The 19,124-nt window shown below is 33.2% G+C and overlaps 1 protein-coding gene across 1 annotated transcript; it reads left to right on the forward strand.

Annotated features, from left to right (window-relative positions):
* The first annotated feature begins 1,650 nt into the window (after positions 1-1,650).
* LOC123560749 (uncharacterized) lies at positions 1,651-10,922 on the forward strand. The gene is made up of 4 exons (XM_053549180.1): positions 1,651-4,555; positions 4,789-5,769; positions 9,152-9,319; positions 10,822-10,922. The coding sequence occupies exons 1-4, from the start codon at positions 1,651-1,653 to the stop codon at positions 10,920-10,922; spliced, it is 4,155 nt and encodes a 1,384-aa protein (XP_053405155.1).
* The last annotated feature ends 8,202 nt before the right edge of the window (positions 10,923-19,124 follow it).

Raw genomic sequence — 19,124 nt, forward strand, 5'->3', positions numbered from 1 at the left:
ATTTGTCCCTGTGTCTATACACATTGCGTATTTAAAAAAAAAAAAGAAAGAAAGAAAGTGGGCGGAGCCAGTTACGTCAACTAATCGTCTGCACAATATCAACAACAACAAAAATAGTCAGGTTTCAACTCAGGTAAACTAAAATAAAGGATTAGATCTATATCTTAGAGATATTTTGCTTTTAAACTCAATAAAAAATATACTGGCACAATTTCTCTTTTTAATAGTTACTTATTTCAATTGGAAACTCCATTTTTCAAATTTCTGAATTTGACCTAGATCTGTCAAAAATTTTCATAACATCTGTCAAAAATGACAAGTAGGTTGTTACAAAGATTTGAAAGAATAGATGGTGTTCTGTATATGGTGCAAGATGTACCACCTGATGGAAATTGTTTTTTTCACTGCTTAAGTCATGCACTGTGTAAAAATTATGAAAACTCACAAATGTTCAGAAATCTTGTCAAAGAATTGTAAATAATTGGAATTACTGGCAAAACAAAGTACAAATTTATCATGGTCATGCAATGTCACTAGAAATGTATAAGGCTGGTATGCTGGATGGTAACTGGTGGGCACATGCATCTGAAATTGAGTCTGCTTCTGATTTATTGAAGTCTGAAATAAATGTTTATTTAAAGGGAGTAAATGAAAATTGTCAAAAAACCTATAACTTGGTTTCATATAAACCAAATGTGTGTGAAAACAATACCATCACCTTATTGCTGGAAAATGACCACTTTATGGTTTTAAACAAAGTGGTTAACAGTAAAACTGAGGAAAATACACCTGTTCATCAGCACAAAAACTTGAATAAATCCACTGAAAAGTTAAAAACACTGCCCACTGAAAGTTATTTAAATACAAAAGAAAATAAACCACAAACACAATCTTCCCATTTTACAGATCATTCTTATGCAATGCCTTTTTGTCATTCACATGATTCCCATTCATACATGTCAAATTCATTGCAAGCTGAAAATTATTTGCACACAAAAAAAGATGGTACACACCCATCCCATTTTGCAGATCATTCCTATGCAATGCCTTTTTGTCAAAAACATAAAGAACGCTCCTACACAGTCTCTGATGAACAAAACAGTGAAACTGAGCCAGATTTTAGTACCGAAATGCCTTTTGCAGATCATTCCTATGCAAAGTCAAGCAGTCAACAAAATACTATTTTAAGTGATTCAACCACTAAACAAAAAACTCTATTAAGTGACCAGCAAAATAAAAACAAAAGAAAAAAACATGATGAGCCAACATCGTCTGTTGACACTAAAAATAAAAAAAGAAATGTTCTACAACCAATATGGATGAACTGTTTTTCATTTGCAAAAAATTAGGTATTTGGTGTGATCTTGATTCACAATCTGATACAGATTTAAACCAAAAGAGAAGACTTGAGTACCAAATAAAAAAAAACAGAATCAACTTCTTACTGAACTGCATGAAATACCAGACCCTCCCCCATTATCATCCGACAAGAAGTATAACAAAGCTATGGACTCGATCCGCTCTTTTGAACTTGAACAAATGTCATACAGAATCAATCAGTGTCACATTTGCCATGAGCGTCGTATTGAAATGAAAATGTCTAAAGAAGGTACTTGCAAACGTTGTCACTCTGACAAAAATAATATAAAAATGTTTTCACCTGAGAATGTAATGGATCCTAAACCCCAGCCTGATGAACTCAAGCATCTTACAACTATTGAACAACAACTTATATGTAGGATATCACCATGTATTAATGTACACATGCTCAAACATGGGGGAATTGCATCTAGTGGTCATTGTGTTACATTTCCACAAGAACTTAATGAACCTGCCCAAATATTTCCAAGGTTGCCAAATGAAATAAATATACTTAAAGTTAGAAAATTAGGCTTAAATCATTCCAGCAAAGAATTCAGGGTACGGCGGAAAAAAATCCAACTTGCTCTTGAATGGTTAAAGAACAATAATCCTGCATATGCAGACATCAAAATTTGTAAAGAGAGATTAAGTCTTTTACCTGAAGACGGAGAACTTACAGATATACCAACTGCAGAATATAATTCATCGGTTTCTCATTTGAATGACCTTGGGCCTGCTCCTGATCAAATACAACCTGGAGAGATTGATGGTGAAACTGCATCTTCTGTTCTTCTGCCAGATGTACCAATCAATTTACAAGAAAAAGTTACCAATATAGTCAAAGATGTTGTTGGTGAAAGTCATGGGGAGGTTACAGTGAACAAAAAGGGCACTGTAACAATTCCATGGCCAACACGCGACAACAATCCTTTGTCTGAATTTACAACACAGTACTTTTTTACATTAGCATTCCCTTGTCTTTTTCCATACGCGACAGGGGATTTTCACATTAATCGTCCTGTAACATGTACATCATTAGCAAACTGGGCTGACCATTTACTCTGGTATGAAGACGGAAGATTTGCAAGTCATCATTATTTTAAATTTGTAGTACATAATATGATTATGAGAAAAGCAGCAATTGAAAAGGGTAACTTTATTATAAGGCAACAATTAGGAGATCAGCATTTTTCAATTGAAGACCTTCGTAATAAAATACAAAATGGGGATTATTCTTTATCAAACAAAATAGTATATTTAAGTGCAACACTCCGTGGCACAAGTCAATACTGGGCACAGCGTGCAAAAGAACTTCGTTCTCTGTCACAATATCAGATTAGTAAAGGCCATGGTTTACCATCTTTTTTCACAACTGGTAGTTGTGCAGAGTACCACTTTAAACCACTCAAAAGATTGTTACAAATGTATAAAAAGGACGCAACTGGTGAAGAAATAAATCTAAATGATCCTGCTTTACTTTTTGAGACATTGCAGCAGAACACCCATATAGTAGCTCATTACTTTGATTTACGTACAACTTCTTATTTTCGCGAGGTTATGGGACCTGTCTTTGGTGTCGACACTTATTGGTACCGCCAAGAGTTTGCAAAATCTCGAGGCATGATTCATTGGCATGGTCTTTGCTGGCGATCAGACAGAGAACCACATAATTTAATACATGAAGCTTTGAAAGCAGGTCTGTCTGATGATCAATGTGCTGTTGAAATAGAAAATTGGGCAAAAATACAGTTAGGAATGACTGCCAGTCACCCTGCCGGCAAAGATGATAATGGACAGCCAAGAAAAGACCTTTGGCCACCCCCTGAAGGTACAGCCCCAGCTCCGTTGGAGAGCAAAAATCCTCTTGTAAAATTGTTAATGGATGTAAGCCAGTCACAAGAATCACTACTTGAGGATAAAAATGGATCTCTACGTATTGAAATGACAAGAGACCATCCAATGCTTGTACAACATTCTAGGTATCATACACAAGGCTGGAGAGCTAATGGTGACATTTCATTGGTTCTTTCTAAAAGTCCACCAGATAACCCTTCAGTAGATGAAATAATTGCTACAGAAAAATATATTACTGGTTATGCATGTAAAGGCAATCAGCCAACAGGTGCTATTTCAGATCTTTTTAATGATATGGTACACACTTCAGATGAGTCTAGTGGATCCAATGCCAAGTCCATCTGCACCAAGGTTTTGATAAATACCGTAAAAAGAGACGTTTCATCTGTTGAAGTTTCGTTCGAACTATCGTCACTTCCTTTGTATAGAAGTAGTCATACATTTAAATCTGTCAGTTTATCAGGTGCTCGTGTCCTTGAAAAGGATGGCCAAGCAATTTCAAGAAACAATGCTCTTGACAAATATCTGTTTAGAGATAAAAACAAAAATGTATCTTTTTATGAATTTGTCTGTGAAGGTGGTAAAGTTCCTGTTTTCTCAGGCTGTACAATCAATGCAACTTGGCCACTGGAAGAAGAGTACTGTAGAACAATGCTTTTTCTCCACTGGCCAAGTTGGCGACACATTTCCGATATCAAAGATGAAAATTTAACATGGTGTCAAAAAATGAGTCAGTTCTTGTGTAGTGACAAATGCCCAAATTTTGTTAAAGCTGATGTAGAAAGGGCTAAACGCAAACAATGTCCAATTAATGACAATGAAAGTGATGATGAATTATCTATTTGTTCCCAACAGCCTGACTGGATGGAGGCTATTAGACCAAATTTTGAATTTGAAAGTCCAGTAACAGATTTCAATTATGATGATGGAGGTGATTCTTTTTATTGGAGTAAAACAAAATGTCAATATCCTGATGATCTTGGTAATTCCTGGATACAAAATTTGACCGATCAATTAGATGATGAAAATGAATCGTTGAAAATACCAGATGTTGATCTAAGTACAATGAACCATGAGCAAAATTTTGCATTTAATATTATAATGAACAAAATTCTAGAAATCTCAAATAAAAGTAAAGATTTTCAACCATTAAGAATGATTGTTACTGGTACTGCTGTGTCTGGAAAATCATACTTGATAAAATGCTTAGTCAAATCAATTAGATCATACTTTGGTACAAATAAATCTGTTCAAGTTATTTGTCCTACAGGAAATAGTGCAAACATAATTGCAGGTGTTACATTACACAGCTTTTTAAAAGTCCCAACAAATTATAAAGGTAATGACATGACCCTACCCTATGGTGCAGTAGGTTTGCAGCTTCAAAGCAATTGTGATGGATTAAAAGTTCTACTTGTTGATGAACGTTCACTAATTGGTGCTTTAACTTTAGGGTGGATGGAATATCACTGTAGATATGGGGTAAACTGTGGACAAAACTGTAATGAATCTTGGGGTGGTCTTCCTGTTGTTGTTTTTTTGGAGATGATGTCCAACTACCACCTGTTTTAGATCCCCCAATATATGACTGCAAGAATTCTTTACCGGCAGCACTACATGGTTTACTTGTTTGGAAAGAATTTTCTGTAGCTGTTGCCCTTAAGACAATTGTCCGTCAAAATAATGAAGAAGATGAATTTCGTAATGTTCTGTTGTCTCTCAGAGAATATAGGCTAATATCTAGTCAATCACAATGGTTACAAAACTTTCAGTGGCAAACTTTGAAAAAGAAATATGGTGATAAATTCATTAGCAACCTTTCTGCACATGCGCTACATGTTTTTCCTACACATGACCAAGTTTGGGAACACAACAAAGAAAAGATATTAGATGTTAACAAATATTTTCCAATTGCAAAACTCGATGCAATCTGTAAAGGTCCCCATTCTAAATCAGCAAGTAGTGCCAAATCCAATGGCCTCTTACTTAGCATATACATATGTGAAAATGCTAGAGTTATGCTAACAGTGAACCTATGTGTGAAATATGGACTATTCAATGGAGCCATTGGCACAGTTTTTGATATTGTATATCCCCCTAATAAAATGCCAACAGAATGTTTGCCAACTGTGGTTATGGTACAATTCCCAAACTACACAGGGCCTGCATTTATACAATCACACCCTAAAGTCATTCCACAAGTTCCTGTAGAGAGGCGAATTGACTGTGCCTGTCACACATGCAAGCGGAAGCAAATCCCACTACGTCTAGGTTGGGCATTAACAATTCACAAATGCCAAGGAATGACTGTTGGCGAAGGTGAATGCCATAGATATATTGTAATCTATCCTGGCACACGTGCTTTTGAGTCAAGAAATCCTGGCGCTTTGTTTGTAGCACTTTCAAGGGCAAAGTCTGCTGGTAATGCAACTAGGGAGCCCGATTTTGCTTGGCATTCATCGGTATTAGTCAACGAAGACAGACTTTGCCATGTTGTTAATACAAACAGAGTAAAAGCCCGATCATCTGAAATTGCAAGAATAGAATCCTTATGTAAAAAAACTCAAAACGAATTCATAACTTTGTACAATTCTTCTCATCTTCAATTACCAATAGATATAGAATCAGTAGAAGAATAGTTGGAATTTCCATCCTCTACAACAACTAGTGAAATAACTTGCTCTTTTTGCAATACCTGCCCTGGTTTAAGTAAAACAGAAAAGCTCTAGATGAGCTTTTTCTTGTTATTTCATTGATACAAAGTGACCATTTCACTGTGTGTAAATAAAGTGAGTATGAATGTTTATTGCGTACTCATTTTTATTCCCGTTATGTTACACTGGAACCAAAAACTTTTGGTATTTTTCCAAATTCATGTCCGAATTTATCTATATAGTTGTGTCTGATCTTTATCTTAAGTATGTGTTTCCTATGTTTATTTACATCAGTATACCATTATTTAATACCTTTGCATTAAGAAATATGCACTCTTTAGCAGAATAATATTACCCTCCTAAAGTCGCATGATACTTCCACTGCAGAACTTGTGCATATTTCTCGATACAAAGCTAACAACCTATATAATACCAGGTGGGTGATATGTATATCGCTGACCAAGACATTATGTAGTGGGTAATGTAATGTAACTCTTACATTGTCAGGTGGGTGATGTGACAATCGCTGACCTATAGATATCTTCTTAAATGTATATATAAGAAATTCATAATTAATTTTAGTCTATATGTAAAAATGAATATGATTCTTGTGATCAACTGGCTTATGCATCCATTCATATCCAACACATTATATCTTATATTTCATATAAGAAACCTGAGTGCTTGTAAAAACCATTCAATGTACTGTCCCCTGCTGCAATGTCCATAAAAGTTAGTAAATTTCTGACTGATTTATTCTTTTTCTTAACATTCATAGTAATGCTGCATCTGCAGTCACAAAAAACACTGGTATTAATTAGTTCATACAGTTTACATTTAACATTTACTTCAAATCTTTAAGATAAAAAAATATGGGCCGTGCCATGAGAAAACCAACAAACTGCATGGATCCTGACCAGACTTCCCAGATACGCATTCTGGTCTAGATCCATGCTGGTCGCAAATGCAGTATGTTGGCTTTCTCATGACCTGGCTCATATGTGTTCACTATCTTAATATTAAAGAATGTGAGCATTTGAGGGTGGGTGACATGACAGTCGCTAACCATTACAAAATTAAAATACTCATACAGTATTTGTGCATGTATTTACATTGTTGTTCTTTTTTACATTCAATAAATGAAAATTATATATGTTTGTATTCATTGTTAAAAAGTATTAAATCCACCCACAGGCTGGGGTTGTACAAAATCTTATTTTAAATATATGGATTAATTAGTTTCTATATTGCCTTCCAAATATTATAGTATAATGATTTTTCTGTGTCCATTCAGCATACCAGCCAACAGGTTTTCATGATTCACTTTAAACCTATATATATATATATTATATCATTTTTGTGGGTTTCGTGGTTGAAACAATCAACAAAATCTAATCCAAATGAACAAGTAAAATTCCCATTCATTTTACCGGTATGTACGAAATTTGAAGTCCACAAATTCATATCCTTTTGACGTTTTGACCAAAACTATGAAATTTCATGCCCACTTACATTAAATGATTTTACAGTATGTTCATAATTGTAAACAGTAATGTGTGTCAGTTTTATAAATACTATATACTACTGTGTGTAAGTATTTGTAAACACAGTGTGAAAATTCATTTGATGACTTTCTAGAATTCAAATTAAATAATGATAAAATGTTCTAGCAAATGGTAGCCTTTTAGTACATCTTTCATATCTTTTCTTTCTTTAATAGGAATGATAAAAATGGAAAAGCCAATCATTATAATTGCTACAGATTCCAGAGGCAGAGGTCTTCCAGATTATATTGCTGACAATCAGTTATTTTTAAATTCTATTGTCAAAGTCATTGTTCAGCCTGGTGGAAAAATACAAAATTTGCAAGAAAAAATCATTTCAACACTTTCTGGTCTATATTTTTTACCATCAACCATTATCAAAATTATTGTTTCTGCTGGTATTTGCAATCTGACTGAAAAAATACATCACTTGGGGGGAATTGAATTGACTTATAATAGAAAACGTACAAATGTTACAAACACTATTGAATGCTTTGAAACTTTTACTGCATCTGTGACAAGCAAATTTGATGCTTCTTTTCATTTTGTCTTTTCAACGATAGCCCCTGTATCCATAAAAAAAATTCAGGGACTATCAAATCTCAAAAAAACAAACTTTGTTACAGTTTCATTAATGATGATGATATGACTGAAATGCAACACCACCTAGAAGCTGATTTAACTTTAATAAACAAGCATATTTCAGAAATAAATTCTAATTCTAATAAACCTACAATAAGAACAGATAAAGATGTTACAAAAATTTCAACAAAAAGAAGGGGACCAAACAATACTTTAAAAGTCAAAGTTAAGAAATATTTTTACTCTCATCTTTATGATGGAGTTCATCCAGATAATATACTGGAAACAAAATGGTTCAAATTAATGTGTAAAACAGTTCAAAATCTTACATTCAATGATGGAACAAATAGTGCAACGATACATCCGACAGTGAGTCTTGGGACTTCAAACGTTAAAATAATCAGTTCTAAAACAGCCTAAACTAGGTAGATCTAATAATAACTTTTCAATACCTGTAGATCCACATTTAAAAAATGTTTCACTGGTAATAGATGCAGATGGCAATTTCCGACTTGAGAGTAACTGTTTAGGGGGTAACATGGCTTTCCTGAGTTACCTCTTAAATAGTACCTGAGAGCCGGATATTTCAATCTGCATCTGCCATCAGTGATTGACTCTTTTTCTTGCATGCCTGACTGATGTCATATTCAAGAAATAATAGTAAAAAATAACTTCAAACAATAATTTTCTTATAGCACTTTTTTCTTATTATAGTATATCAACAAACATGACAAAGCGCAGGATCTTTAGTAAGTAGGGTTTTAAGGCGAATCGACACAAAATGGTCATAATTATCGCAGAATATTTAGGTCTGTGTACATGATGTACATTATGATGTTATAAAATTGAAAACAACGCAATACCGGGTAGTTCTTGTTTTGTTTAATCACCTGCGGTTATGGTTTTTCCTATAAAATGGTCTTGTTTTTTTTTTAAATTGAAAATTATGTTAAAAGGAACAAAGAGAAATTATCAAGGCATTCCACGTACTGTATATGTAATAATATTTCTCATTTTGTGATTTGTTATGGAATAAAATCATTGCTTGGAGTTCAGATGTGAAGGAATTATATCACGAGGGCGCAGCCAGAGTGAAAGAATATCTTGTTTAAGTAAAACAGAATTCTTACTACACAATTTTACTACGGTATACAGATGTAGTTAGTTCTATGTCATTTACAGAACAAGCACCATCTTACACCCCGGCGTGCAAGATGGAGTATTCCATCACTGGTGAAATGGTCAGAAATCCCAGTCTGGTATGCAAGAAGAAAATACCAGGTTTGAAGATAACTCAGTTGCTTGAAAAGTCTGATATTTTAGGTACAATATATATCTGGTAGATTATTCTACTTATACCATATTTTAGAAAAAGAAAATGTTAAATTACATATTGGCTGTCGAATGTGTCCATTGTTTTTACTGTTAATCCTTCTATATAGTCGATCAAGACTACATTTCTCGGATAGTTAGTAAATCTAGATGAAAAAAATGCACATGTAATAAGCTAAGGACTGTGACTGTGACTCAATGCAGACTTTGATCGCTGGTATAAATTACAGACTCCGGTATATACCGGATTAACTAAATATATCTTAAATGTATATATTTTGTAACCATGGTGATACTAACACTAACCTTTACTCAGTATTTTATGTTATACACTAAATGTGTGCGGACATGCAAAAATATGCATATTTTTGCCGTGCGCTACAACTGATAATCACTTTCGAGCACAGAAGACCGCTCCAACTCTGCAATGAGTTACATCGTAAGCTAAGTACAATCTTGATAACTTTGCCAGTTAATTATGTCAAAATTACTACAGATTATTCCTTATAATATATAAGGAGTAATGTAACAATTTTGACTATTATTATAGATGTTATACTTTTGAGTTTTTACGTGTCTATATACTATATAGATTCATACTAAGACTAGTAGAAATATGACCATTGTTACTTATCTCATGTATAAGGTATTGAATGGTTTAATTTCAAACAATACTTTTGGTGGGCGACATGGCAGCCGCTGACCTTAAATACTCATATAATTATATTCCAACAATACTTGTGGTGGGTGACATGACAGTCGCTGACCTTAATTTCATATAATTATACTTAAGTGTTGGAAGTAAAATTATTCATTAAAAACATAATAATATTGTTACTGGAATTTAAATTGTGAAATATCATATCTACTCATTGTAAATGTACATATCAAATGACTAGACAACAAACTTGTAAAACTAATTGTATAAAACTTTTTAAGTTTATTAGTATAATAGTTGAAACAAATTAACTTTAAACTGTTCCGTTTAAAAGCATTGTGACTTTACAATTTAATATTAACTCAAAATCAAATAATGGAAATTATTTTGACAAAAGAAAATTAAAATGAGACAAAGATTATATTGCCTGGCGAATTAAATAAGTATACAATACTGAGAAAAAAAAAAACAGTCACCAACATTGGCATCTATCAGCATCTATCACTACCAAGAGGATCTCTACCATAACTGCCAAAAATATACGGTATTTACAAGTTGACAGTTGAAAAGTTAAATGTTGTTTTTTTTTTTTTTTTTTTTTTTTTTTTTTTGGTTAAATCTTGTTCAATGTTATTTTCACAGTGTGGCACGGCACTGACAAAATCTTGTCTGTATCAAAATAAGATAAATAAATGCAACTGGTTTTACATTTTAAAAACATCTTCTTAACAACAACTGATTTGTTCTATACTGGATAATGTCCTATGTATACTTACCACTGGTATAATATGTACTGATTTGATAGTTTTTTTTTTTTGTTGTTTTTTTTTTTCAGGGTTGTATCAGGGGTCTTTCAATGGGGGTATAAAGGAACGTCCAAAAGTGTTAGATATTTTTTCAGGGTACATCAGGGATCTTTTCAGGTGGGGATATTAAGGAACTAGTCCAAATAATTGTACTCGAGAGTTATATATCGATATATATTTTTGACTTGTCGACATCCGCCTCCGGTAGACAACATAAAATATCAAAATGCAAAATCAGTCTACTCGAGGTCTCATTATTTAGACTTATTAAGGAAAGTCCGAGAGTGTCAGATTTTTTTTTAAGGGTTGTATCAGGGATTTTAGGTGGTAGAGGTCAGTTACCAATCAATGATAAATCTAGATACTGGCATTATTGCCACCTGTGCTATGTACAATATGGATTATAGTATACGAATTATAGGCGATAGCACTAGCAGCTGGATTACTCGAATTTCGAGCTCGCTTTTAGGCTTTGCCTTTTTCATATTAAGTGAAAAAATATTTCTGCCTAGCTAGTCGCAGATATTTTTCGTATGGTCATGTGTGTTACTATATCAACAATAATTAACGCATTCTTGATGATGTTTTCAAATACGGACAAACCGTTGTTGCTCGAATAGTTTACATGTTTATGGCAGGAAGGTGCAGTTATTAAATGTTAAGTACAAAACTGCATCGCTTTCGATTGACATATATGTATCGCATATTTAAAATTGATTTAGTACACCGATTTACTCAAGTGATTTTTATTCTACTTAGACGGGTTATGGGATATTCCACGTACAACCTTTTGAAATATATCAGACCAAGTAAGTATCTGTTAATAGAAGTTTGTCTAACAACAGCTGTAGGTCATGAAATCTGTTGGTTATATGCGACGTTTAATAAATACCTTTTCTTTTACATTGATAAGGTCGTCATATCTTTGCAAGAGCGACTTTCAAGAATTCAATGAACGTTATCAACATGTCATTTTTCAAACATACCGCTATTACCTACTGCGAAAATATTCAAATGTCAGTAGCGTAATTTAGTGTTTCTTTTACGTTTAATAGCAATTTAAAGCACTTCTGTTGCTAAGTGTATCAAAACAATAAATTTTTATCACATTCAATGGAAATTTTCCCAAATGTATTTGATAAAATGATAAAATGCTTTAATATATGCGGTTTTGATCCACTTTTTTCGAGATATATTATATATTTGGTGTTTAGTCCTTTGTCAGCTGGATGGTAGACTTTCCTGTTTAATCGTGTCTAGCGAATTGTGGACGACGCCATGATAGTTCTTAATGCCAACTTATACTGAGCTACTTTGATTTATTTTGCTTTCCTGATTCGTCGGATCCTAAATGATATTCTGCTGTTGGTCTTCTTTCTGCAACGGCATGGACAACATGCACAAATAGTTTGTTAAAAGCTTCAACAAGATCATTTGAAAGTATAGAACTCAACCAATCAGAATAATAGAAGACTCGGTTTGACTAAGTTTGTTCATGAGATGTTTAAAAAATGAAATACCCTCACATTCTTTAGCAGCAGCTTTAGCAGAATTCTATTGTGATCGTACCAAATGAATTCTATAAAGCTAAAATACTAGAGGTTTTTAATATACAATATAGATATTTACCCAATCATTTTTATTTTTCACATAAGTGCCTTTCCCTTTCGCGAATATGACATTTAGCTGTCGAGGGTTTAATTTTATGTCTATTGTTCACATTAGAACATAATGGGGATATAGTGTGTGAACATTTTTGCCAAAATACTGTTTTAAGCACATCAGCTTGTTGTACAACTGACCACTCCAACGCCTTGCCGTATTGCGTTATTTTCCGTTATTTCACGTTTTGAGCTTTCTGTCTATATGCTTTACTTTTTTCATGTGTTTATTATGTTCTGAACTATACACACATTGCTGCAAAGAGTATGTTAAACGTCGGATCTTTTGAGAAATACTTTGAGTTGCATAGAAGGAGAAAGAATGATGAAAAAAAGAAAAATGATTACCCTATGCCCCTGATCCCTTCCTTTTGCAATTAGCTGAACGTAATTATGAAAAGCCCATATTAATGTCAGAAAATTTAAATGCATAGATTTATGAATAATATTTTTGTAGATAGCTTTGTTATCGTCAGGCTGAAAAAGAATTTAGTAGAACACTTTCAGTGTTGATGCCAAGTCCTGATTGATATAATTAACTAGTATTTCACATTAATTAGGAAGGCTATCATGCAATTAACGCTTGCATCATTTAAAATAATTATGTTACACTTCTACTGGAATAATCGTCTTAATCATGCTAAAATCTTATCAAAATGAACTTGCAAACAATGCATGTAATTTGCACAGTCATAATCTTATTATAAGAGCATAGACAACTATTTGTGCCGTCATTGATTTTGTACTGAATTTCAAATACCTTTTCTTCTGGGTACTTATTAGAAGCAGATATTGGTAACATATACACCTAATTGTATGTTATACTTCTTGTAATTTTAGGAAAAAAAACTTATTTCAAATTCAACACCATGAGAATAGTCGAAATTAGTTAATATCAAGAGGAAGAAGCGACGTGTAAAAAATGCATTGTTAATTACGTTGGTGGGATACAAATTAAACAGTTAAAATATATTGAGTATATTCTTTCCTGATGAAGTGTAAATGTAGATATCTGACATGTCATATTGGCTTGTTTAATATTATGATATTCGATATTATAAGCATTTTTACCGCTTTTTTTCGGAAATTATTCAGCAGTATTATTTTCGTAATCGGCAACCATATCGATGACTTCATTTTCATATCCAGTCGCGGTCCAAAGAAGATATACATACATATTGTTATTGTTTTAGACCAATGGATAATTTGGTGTAGTTGGCTATATTTCTCAACTAATTTCGAGCGGGATTACAATTGGCCGTGACTATCAAGTAAAAAAAAGTCACCACTCATTGCCTTACTTTTTCATTTTGTTTGTTTTGAAGTACGAGTATTTAATTCTAGACTACCTTCCTTTCTATCCTCGTGTTCTTACCACTGTCATGGAAGTCATAGCGCTGTCAATATCTTGTTCAAGTGTCGTAAGTGTGCATGAATGTAAACAAACGCCCATAAATTAGTCCCTTTTTATAGGGAGTGGCGTCTTTTTCCAGTCCATTTTTCCTCTTTTCCCGCACAAAAATTTCAACAATGTTGGCCAAAAGCCGGTCAATTTGAGTATTGACCGGGCCGGCTTGTTACAGCCGGTCAATACTGACCAATACCGGTCAATACTGTTCGATTCAATATTTTGGTCACTCTCGGGTGGTCAGTACTGGTTTATTCAACACTTTTATATAATGCACATTCACAGATTTGAATAGGCTGTAACTATAATTTAAAAATAAGAAAGAACTTGAATAATATATAATTTTGTTCATTAAAAAGTATAGTGGACAATACAGGCCGATTCAGTTTTGGTCCTTGGCAATGTGTCCTATTCAGATTTAGTTCTGGACAAAATACATAGACTGGACAGTGGTCAATACTAGTTTATTCAATGCTTTTATCTATTTATAGTAGCCTTAATTTTAAATTGATAAAAAACAATGATTCAACTTGAAATGGACAGTACTGGTCAGTTCAAATGTTGGTCCTTCACAGTATCACTGATCAACACATATAGTGGTCAATATTTGTCATATGAATACTTTTATTACATAACTATTTTTAACATAAAATTACCATGTTCAAGCACCTTCTTAATACAGAGGGATTGATCATGACATCCAGTTAGTGACTAGATGGACAGGCCTCCAAAATATAATCTACTGTATATTGTAAGAGGTGGTGTGAACTGGGCAATGCGACACTTGCTATCAATACATAATTAAACCACTTCAATCAAAGCGTCCAGTTGTTCACAACATTTTTCATTGAATTTTATACAGGTAAAAACAATTAGATGCATGACTTGTGAACCATACACTTAACTGCTACAGTTTATGAAATACTTTCTACAAATGAAGTTCAGTTAGATTAGCAGTTTAATGACTTGTGTCAAAAGGCACGGACAAATTCACTACTTCTGACTAATTTGGGAGTATTAATTTAATTTGGTTGCTTTAACTAAAAATTATGCCTGCATTCACCTTCATAAATACCCAAATGAACCGCCTCCGTAGCCTAGTGGTAGAGCGTCCGCTTCGAGAGCGGGATATCGTAAGTTCGATCCCCGGCCGCGTCATACAAAATAAGTAACAAATGGTACTAACAGCTTCCTCGCTTTGCGCTTAGCATTAAAGGAATAGTTCTAGGACTGGTCAGCCCGGTGTCAGTAAAATGTGACTAGGTGGGGTATCATGCCACGTGTGTACGGCGTGATATTCCAGTGAGGCAGGACTATAAAGTTTGGCATTGTGCTCACTGCTACAAGTAGACGCCGTCGTTAATATGACTGAAAAATTGTTGAAAAGACGTTAAACCCGAACACACACACACACACACACAATACCCAAATGCTCTTAAATAGTCATTATTAATATTGTTCATAAACTCATAAATATCTTAACAGTCAGTACTTATTGACCAGAATTGACCAATCGACCAGTATTGAAAAGTATTGACCACTTCAGGTAATACTGACCGGGGCGGTTTTAAGATTATATAATGAACAACATACTTTTGTTTTTGTTTTCACTAAAGTTGGGACTATTTTTTACATTACTTTTTACTATTTCAAATAACTTTTTTTAAATATTTTTACTTCATTCTGAAAGCCATTTATCAGGTATACAAATATGTTCAGGAGCTGAGGGATAATCATTGTGAAGATCGTGTAGTTCTTTTGGCTATTCCAAATCACATTCAATTACAAGCTGGAAAGTCGTCATATGACCAAAAATGTGTCGGTGCGACGTTAAACCCAACAACTAAAAAAAATGAAAAAAAAGAAAAAAGTTAGTTTTACCTTTTGCAAAATTAATTTTGCCTTTTGCAATTGAGTTATCATACTGTTTTAAAGTGATCCATTTAAAATTTCCAAAGAGTAAAAGTCGACACATTGCCCATCCGTAAAGATTATTGGCGTTGAGGTACATAATATATTTATTGCCTGCTTTAAGGGTTATAGTTTTTCATATATTTATTGTTTGCTTTGCTATAACGATTAGCTGTATAACTAATTCCTGCGCTAAGTCCCTTTCCAATAAAATGATGCATATAAATATCAGATATCAAACCCAGGTTTACTCCAGTCATTTTAATATTGCATCCCAAGGTCCAGGACGGCTAAAGTATTGACAAGGGTCAAGTTTAAAATATCACAAACACAGTTTCATAATTCTTTTAAAAACATCAGCTAAAAGTAATACGTTAGTTTTTAAATACAGATCAGGCTAGTATCCCATTGTTTTAATTTTAGATTTATTCCAAAAATATTAAGCATATGAGTATTCAAAGTCACTCAGGCAAGTAGAATTTAAAATAGAATAAAGTTTTTCTTTAGGATGTAATTTTGCTTCTTTATTTTTTACCTGAATCCATGTAAGCATACGGTTTTAATTATTTATTTCTTGAAAAGCATTCTAAATTCTGAATTATTATTTACTAAGTTATCCAGTGATTGAGACATAAATTTATAACTATCTATAAAAATCAAATCAGTTACCATCAATGCCATGTATTTTTCCATGTTATTGGGAATAAGATATATTTCTGTTTTAATATTTCTCTATGTATTGCATAATAAAATGACTGTTATAACCTCTTAAATTATGAAAACTGATAGTTAACCAGTTACAAAGTTAGTTTTGCCTTTTTGCAAAATTAGTTTTGCCTTTTGCAATAAAGTTATCATACTGTTTTGAAGTGATCAATTTAAAATGTCCAGTGAGTAAAGGTCAACACATTGCCTATCCGTAAAGATTATTGGCATCGAGGTACATTATATACTTATTGCCTAATTTGGGGTTATAGCTTTTCACATAATTATTGTTTGCTTTGCTATAACGATTAGCTATATAACTAATTCCTGCTTTAAGTCTCTTTTATATGATATATATATTTCTGTTTTAATATTTTTTGTATTTGTTACATAATAAGATACCTGTAATAACCTCTTAAGTTATGAAAACTGACAGAAACAATATGAATTAATCTAAAATTGAAATTGCATTTTGAATGAGCACTTCCTTTCAATTTTCCTGTTATATGAAAATGATCTCGTCCTAGAATTTCAGTTTTCTTATATTCGTTTCCACAAATATTACAAGAGACAAGAGACACCTCTGATAATTCATGTGGGGAAGTTGGCAGTTACTTCCGGTTTGTACTGGTACAGACTCCAGGAACACTGTGTCACAAACTGACATACGGGCCTCAATGTATTTGCAGTTTAAATGCAGGGATTGCATCATCGTTTTGTAATTTTCTGAGTTATTGAGGTAAATGTCAGATTGTTCGCATGCGATACCTCTCATGTTATTTTTGTATTTCATAACTTAAATTTCTATGTATTTTTTACTATATTCGGTTCGGAAGTGAGAAAGTTGATAATATATCAACTTCAAAAATTTATGCTTTTATCCCAAAAACGAGCCTTAAAATGTTTAATTATAATCCGCGCCAAAGTAGTCAGACTTCCCGACTATATTGTGATTCCTTCGGAAATGCAAAAAGTCAGAGTACACGCAAATGTCGTGAGTCCAATGCAATTTAATATATGGTGGGACATTACAAATAGACTAGAATAGATATCCCTAGGGCACACCAGTTTCGAAAGTAGACGAAAATTTACGTCAAACTGATTTTTATTGGTAAAAATTTTTGCTCGATCGAGGTAAGAAGTTTATTTGTTAGATTTTTGTATACTTTTTGAATTACGTTTTTTCTTCAGTAAACTTGTGTTAGTTCTGCAGGATTTTGCAACATTTACTTTTTCGGTATTTGATTTTCGGTAGTTTTAGTATGTCAGGATAATTTAGTACTTTTTCAGAATTTGGTAAATTATCTCGAAAGAGGAATCTAAAATGTTTCGTTCATATAAGCTGTAAGATTTGTACTGAAAATTGTGTAACAAGATAATTGTAAAGTACTCTTTGTCATAAACATATGTCTAACATTTTGTTGTTAATACTGCTTTGCATTGTAATGTATACATTTTGTGGCAAGTCTAGTACCGTGTATGTAATAAGTTAGGTTGTGACTAAAAACAGAGTTGGTGCGCCTGTGATATATCACAGACTCAAGTATATACCGGATTAACTAAATTTGAACGAAAATATCTTAAATGTATATATTTTGTAACCATTGTGATGTTAACCCTAACCTCTAGTCAGTATATTATGCATACTATACACTAAATGCGCGTGGACATGCAAAAACAATGAGCAATTCTGCGTGCGCCCGAATTGATATTGCTTTCGCGCATGCGCAGAAATGGCTGCAATGAGAGACTTTCAATAAGTTATTGTAATTTGAAATTATTGTGTGCCAATCTATAGCACGTCTAAACACTTGTTAAATGGAAATTGATATTATATTCATGCCAGCTTTTGTAGAACGTTTATTCTGCATTGCATCGTGTTAATTTGAGATTGTAAATAAAAACTGCAGTTTATCATTTCCCTATCTATACTTGTTCATCATAAACTGTTTATATCTTTTTCATACTTAAACTTTAGACTTTTAAGTAATTGATTTAAGAAATAATTGACGTAGTAATTGACGTATTTTAATCACGTGACGTATGAACTTAGTAGCATATATATTTTGTCTAAGTAGCACGTATTATTTATGGGAGCCAACGGAGGTATGGTGTACCCACAGGAGCAGTTTTATGCCCTGACTTTTGCTTTGCTATGTTGCTTACCATATATTAGTCATTTAGCCTCTTCCACCAGAAGACTTTTACCTGGTGATGATGTCACGACCCGGAAGGACAATACCCGAGGTTAACTTGTCTTCACTCCCCTGGATGTGATTTTTCAAGCGCAGACCTTTCGTCCCATGGTATTGCTGTAAACCGCAAAGACGATAATTTTTGTGATCTACTGAAGTCAGCTCAGGGATGCAATAACCTACCATCATAGGGAGCCAAAACGGAGTCAACATATTCACGGTTTAGAGGGGCTTTATTTGAAGATATGTTGTTTATTCTGGTGCTACTTAAAGTTCGAAGTTAACGGAAACACGTGCGTCACGAAACTTTTAGTATTAGGACTTTATACTTGTTAAAAATATTAACAGAGCTCAGATTTTTTTTCTTCATTTCTTACAATAAAATTTATTTTGTCAATTTTCATTTATTCATTGTAAATGATAATTTTCTTATAAATAAATGTGTTGCGCCA

This window comes from Mercenaria mercenaria, chromosome 8 (genome assembly GCF_021730395.1).
Source record: "Mercenaria mercenaria strain notata chromosome 8, MADL_Memer_1, whole genome shotgun sequence".
NCBI lineage: Eukaryota > Metazoa > Mollusca > Bivalvia > Venerida > Veneridae > Mercenaria > Mercenaria mercenaria.